The sequence below is a fragment of the Cariama cristata genome, unplaced genomic scaffold (genome assembly GCF_000690535.1).
Source record: "Cariama cristata isolate BGI_N322 unplaced genomic scaffold, ASM69053v1 scaffold17898, whole genome shotgun sequence".
Taxonomy (NCBI): Eukaryota; Metazoa; Chordata; class Aves; order Cariamiformes; family Cariamidae; genus Cariama; species Cariama cristata.
Genome location: NW_009633074.1, coordinates 6,510 through 10,185, shown reverse-complemented (window position 1 = coordinate 10,185; position 3,676 = coordinate 6,510). Strand labels below are relative to the sequence as shown.

Below are 3,676 nucleotides of genomic sequence, written 5' to 3'. Positions count from 1 at the left end.
ATACTTCCACAACACTGTCGAGGCACTACTAAGATACTACAGGGCCATTACTGGTGTACTACTAAGGTGGTGTCAGGGTAGTATCACAACGCTGCTAACGTGCAATCAGAGCAGTACTCATTTTTTAGTAGGATGCTGCCAGGATGCTAGTAAAATGTCAGTAGTATACTTCTGAGATACTATAAGGGCACTAGAAAAGATAGTGGTAAGATACTTCTGGGATACTATCAGGGCAGCACTCAAACTTTTGGGATACTGTCAGCACATTACTGATACTAGTCTGATACTTTGCAGCCACTACTAAGATAGTAGTGATATAGTATAAAGATACTACCAGTTCTGTAATAAAGGTAGTGTTATGATACTTTTTACATACTATCAGGATAGCGTTAAGGTACTTGGGCCACTGTCAACGCTTTGTTGCTACTAGTAAAGTACTACTAGTATAGCATCAGGTTATCAGAATATTTCTATGAAGACAGTACTGAGATGCTGTTGGGATACTACTAGGATACTACAGAGATACTGTTGGTTGTATAATAGCCCTAGCAGTAGGGTTTCAACCAGCACGGCAGCAGCAAAGGAAGTGGGAAGCCCTGGTGGTGGTGTAACCTGTGAGTAGCCCGGTGCCTCACAGGCACCCTCTCCCCGCAGCTAAGGCGGTGCGTCGGCGTTGAGGATGGAGGCACCCTTGGTAAGCCTGGAGGAGGAGTTTGAGGAAGGACCCGGGGACGATGGGGGGACCCCGCAACGCACCGCGGACCCGGCGCTGGCTGAACTGGAGAGCTTCTCGGCCGAGATGATGAGCTTCAAGTCGATGGAGGACCTGGTGCAGGAGTTCGACGAGAAGCTCACCGTCTGCTTCCGCAACTACGATGCTGCAACCGAGGGTCTGGCCCCCGTGCGGGGGCGTCTCCAGGCGCAGGAGGAAGAGGAGCGCCTCCAGGATGAGGAGTGAGTAAGGCCACCCCTTACTCCTGGGAGCACGTGCCTCCTCACACACCTGCAAAATCCACCTCCTTGACACATACTGACTCGCTGCATTGCAGCGTGGTCATGCAAAAGTAGTGGCATAGTAACCTGTGAGTAAGCCCCCTCATGGCCTGTGCGCCTCCTTGCACCCTTACGGGGCTCCCCTGACGGTCTCCCTGCGTTGTGGCATGGTCATACAACATGTCGGGAGTAGCGCTGTAATATCCTGTGAGTCAGGACTCCCTCGGGGTCCACATGCCACCAAGGTACACCCCACATGCAACTCAGCCCCCTCCATCACGGCATAGTCATGCAGCAGTGTGGAGTAGCTGTATAGTGTCCTATGAGTAGCTGTGTAGGATCCTATGAGTAGGCCACCTTTGGGCCTGCATGCTTCCTTGCATGGTCATGGGATACACCTGATCCCACAGCATGCAAACCAGCCTACCCCATTGCAGTGTGGTTGCACATCGGAATAGCAGTGTAGTATCCTATGAATAACTCCCCTCTGGGACCTATTACACCTCCTTGCATACTTGCAAGGTTTCCACCGCATGCAAATCAGCCCCCTGCATTGTGGCGTGATCTTGCAGTGCCTTCGAGTAGCTGTGTAGCATCCTTGGAGTAGCTGTGTAGCATCCTATGAGGAAGCACAGTGGGGTGCTCTATGTCGCATTGCAAGGGGTCACGGCAGGCTCAATCTATGTAAGGAGCACCCCTGGGGGTTGGGGGGGCGGGGGGTGGTGAGTGTAAACCTTGAGTAGAGTGTGAGTACAGCACTCATGCTTGCAACCTGCAAACTGTGCACTGAAGCAGGGAAGCAGCCAATTTGGGGCAAAATCCTCCCAACCCTGCCATACTATAGTGGCATTTGTGTTTAAATTTTCATTAAAAAGTGCTTTTTTTTGGTTACAAAATGCCATTTTTGGGGGCCAAATTAGTGCTTTTTTTTTTTAGCCCTATTTATACGTTAACACCTTTCTAGTGGATTTTTTTATGTGTGTTTAATTGGGAGTATTCCCCAGGCTGCAATTCCTAATATTCATCTTTCACCACGCAAAGTGGGTGTTTTCAACCCAAAAAAAAACCCCCCAAATCTGTTTATCTTGTTGTTTTGTTTTTTTTTCCACCAAAACCTGCCGAGGCCAAATTACTTTTCGGAATTACCCGAATTGATGGTTTTTCAGAGAAAAAGGCATTTTGGCCCCGGGCGGGCAGCGCCGCGCTGTCGCCGGCAGCTGGCTCGCGACGTACTTTTGCGTTGCTTATTGTGTCTTTTTGGGTCAGTTTGGGCAAAACAGGGCTTTTTTTTATTTTCTTCTTGAATAAGCCCTGTGTTCAGGGGCGGGGGATGGGATGGGGCCTTAAAGGCGCTATATTTCCCTAATTATTAACCAATTCTTGCTATAATTAACCCAGAAATCTACTGCTGCTGTTGCCTGACCCTGCAGGGTGCTGGCCCTTTAAGAGCAGGGGAAAAAAAAAAGGCAATTTTGGGGGCATAATCACTTTTTTTTGTAATATTTGCAGTCTTTTTGTGAAAAATAGGCCTAGAGGGGGGTTTTAATGTACATTTTTATGCGTTAATTTGTGAAATATGTGATTTAGGGGGGAATTAAGATCAGGTGAGGAGGGAAATGGGGAAAAATACCCAAAAATGAGCGTTTTCAGGGCTGGGGGGGGCAGGTGGTTTTGGGGTGATTTGGAGGGAAGCGGGAGGTGCGTGGATGTGGCGGCGTGTTGGACTGAAAAAAACCATTTGTGGTGGGAAATGGGTGGGTTTGCCTTAATTGGGGAGAAAATTTTTCCGCTCTTTTTGTGCCTTTTTCCCTATTTTGGACCTTTTTCTCCGTTTTTGACCTTTTCCCCCATTTTGGACCTTTTTGTCCGCTTTTGACCTTTTTCCCGGTGTCGCCACATCTCAGCTCTTCTCTCCCATTTTCCCCATTTTTTCTCTTCCTCCTCCCTTTCTCTGTTTTTCTCCGCTTTTCCACCTTTTCCCCCATTTTTCCCTTCGTCCCTTCTTTTTTCTTACACTTTATCTTTTTTCCCCATTTCCTCTTTTCCCCCCATTTTTTCTTCCATTTCCCCCCTTTTCCCCTTTTTCCCCTGTCTTTCTTTACCCCTTTTTCCTCCTTTTTCCCCTTTTTCCCCTTTCCCTCAATTTCTCCCCAATCTTTTCCCCTTTTCCCCCTTCCCCCCCTTTCCCTTTTTCTCCCTTTTTCCCCTTTTCCCCTCTTTTTTCTCCTTCTTTCCTTTTTCCTCTTTTTTCACATTTTTCCCCCTTTTTTCACTTCTTTTCATATTTTTACACATTTTTCCCTTTCCCTTTCCCTCCTTCTCCTCCTCTTTTTCCCCTCTTTTTCCCCCTTTTTTCTCCTTTTTTCACTTTTTTCCATATTTTTTCCATATTTTTTCTGTATTTTTTCCATATTTTTTCCCTTTTTGCCCCCTTTTTCCCTCCTTCCCCTTTTTTCCCCCGGTTCCCTCTCCCTTCCCCCATCCACATGTTTTGGGGTGAAATTGGGCAAAATTGCTCCTGCCCTGCGGGGGAAAATCAGGCACCCCTAAGAGGAGGGGGGGTTAGGGGGGGTTCAGGGCACTTTTGGGGTGGTTTTGGTGCATTTTGGGGTATCGGGGCTGTGGTTTGGGGTGGTTTGAGGCAGTTTTGGGGTGTTTGGGGGGGGCGTCAGGGCATCTCAGC

At 48.1% G+C, this 3,676-nt stretch overlaps 1 protein-coding gene across 1 annotated transcript in view; it reads left to right on the top strand.

Annotated features, from left to right (window-relative positions):
* Window positions 1-656: 656 nt before the first annotated feature.
* Window positions 657-3,676, top strand: part of FEZ1 (fasciculation and elongation protein zeta 1 (zygin I)) — a gene marked incomplete at its 3' end in the record, with an annotated part of 7,272 nt that continues 4,252 nt past the window's right edge. Inside the window, exon 1 of the mRNA XM_009706615.1 lies at window positions 657-954. Within this exon, the coding sequence (XP_009704917.1) occupies window positions 680-954 (275 nt within the window). The remainder of the gene's footprint in view (window positions 955-3,676) is intronic.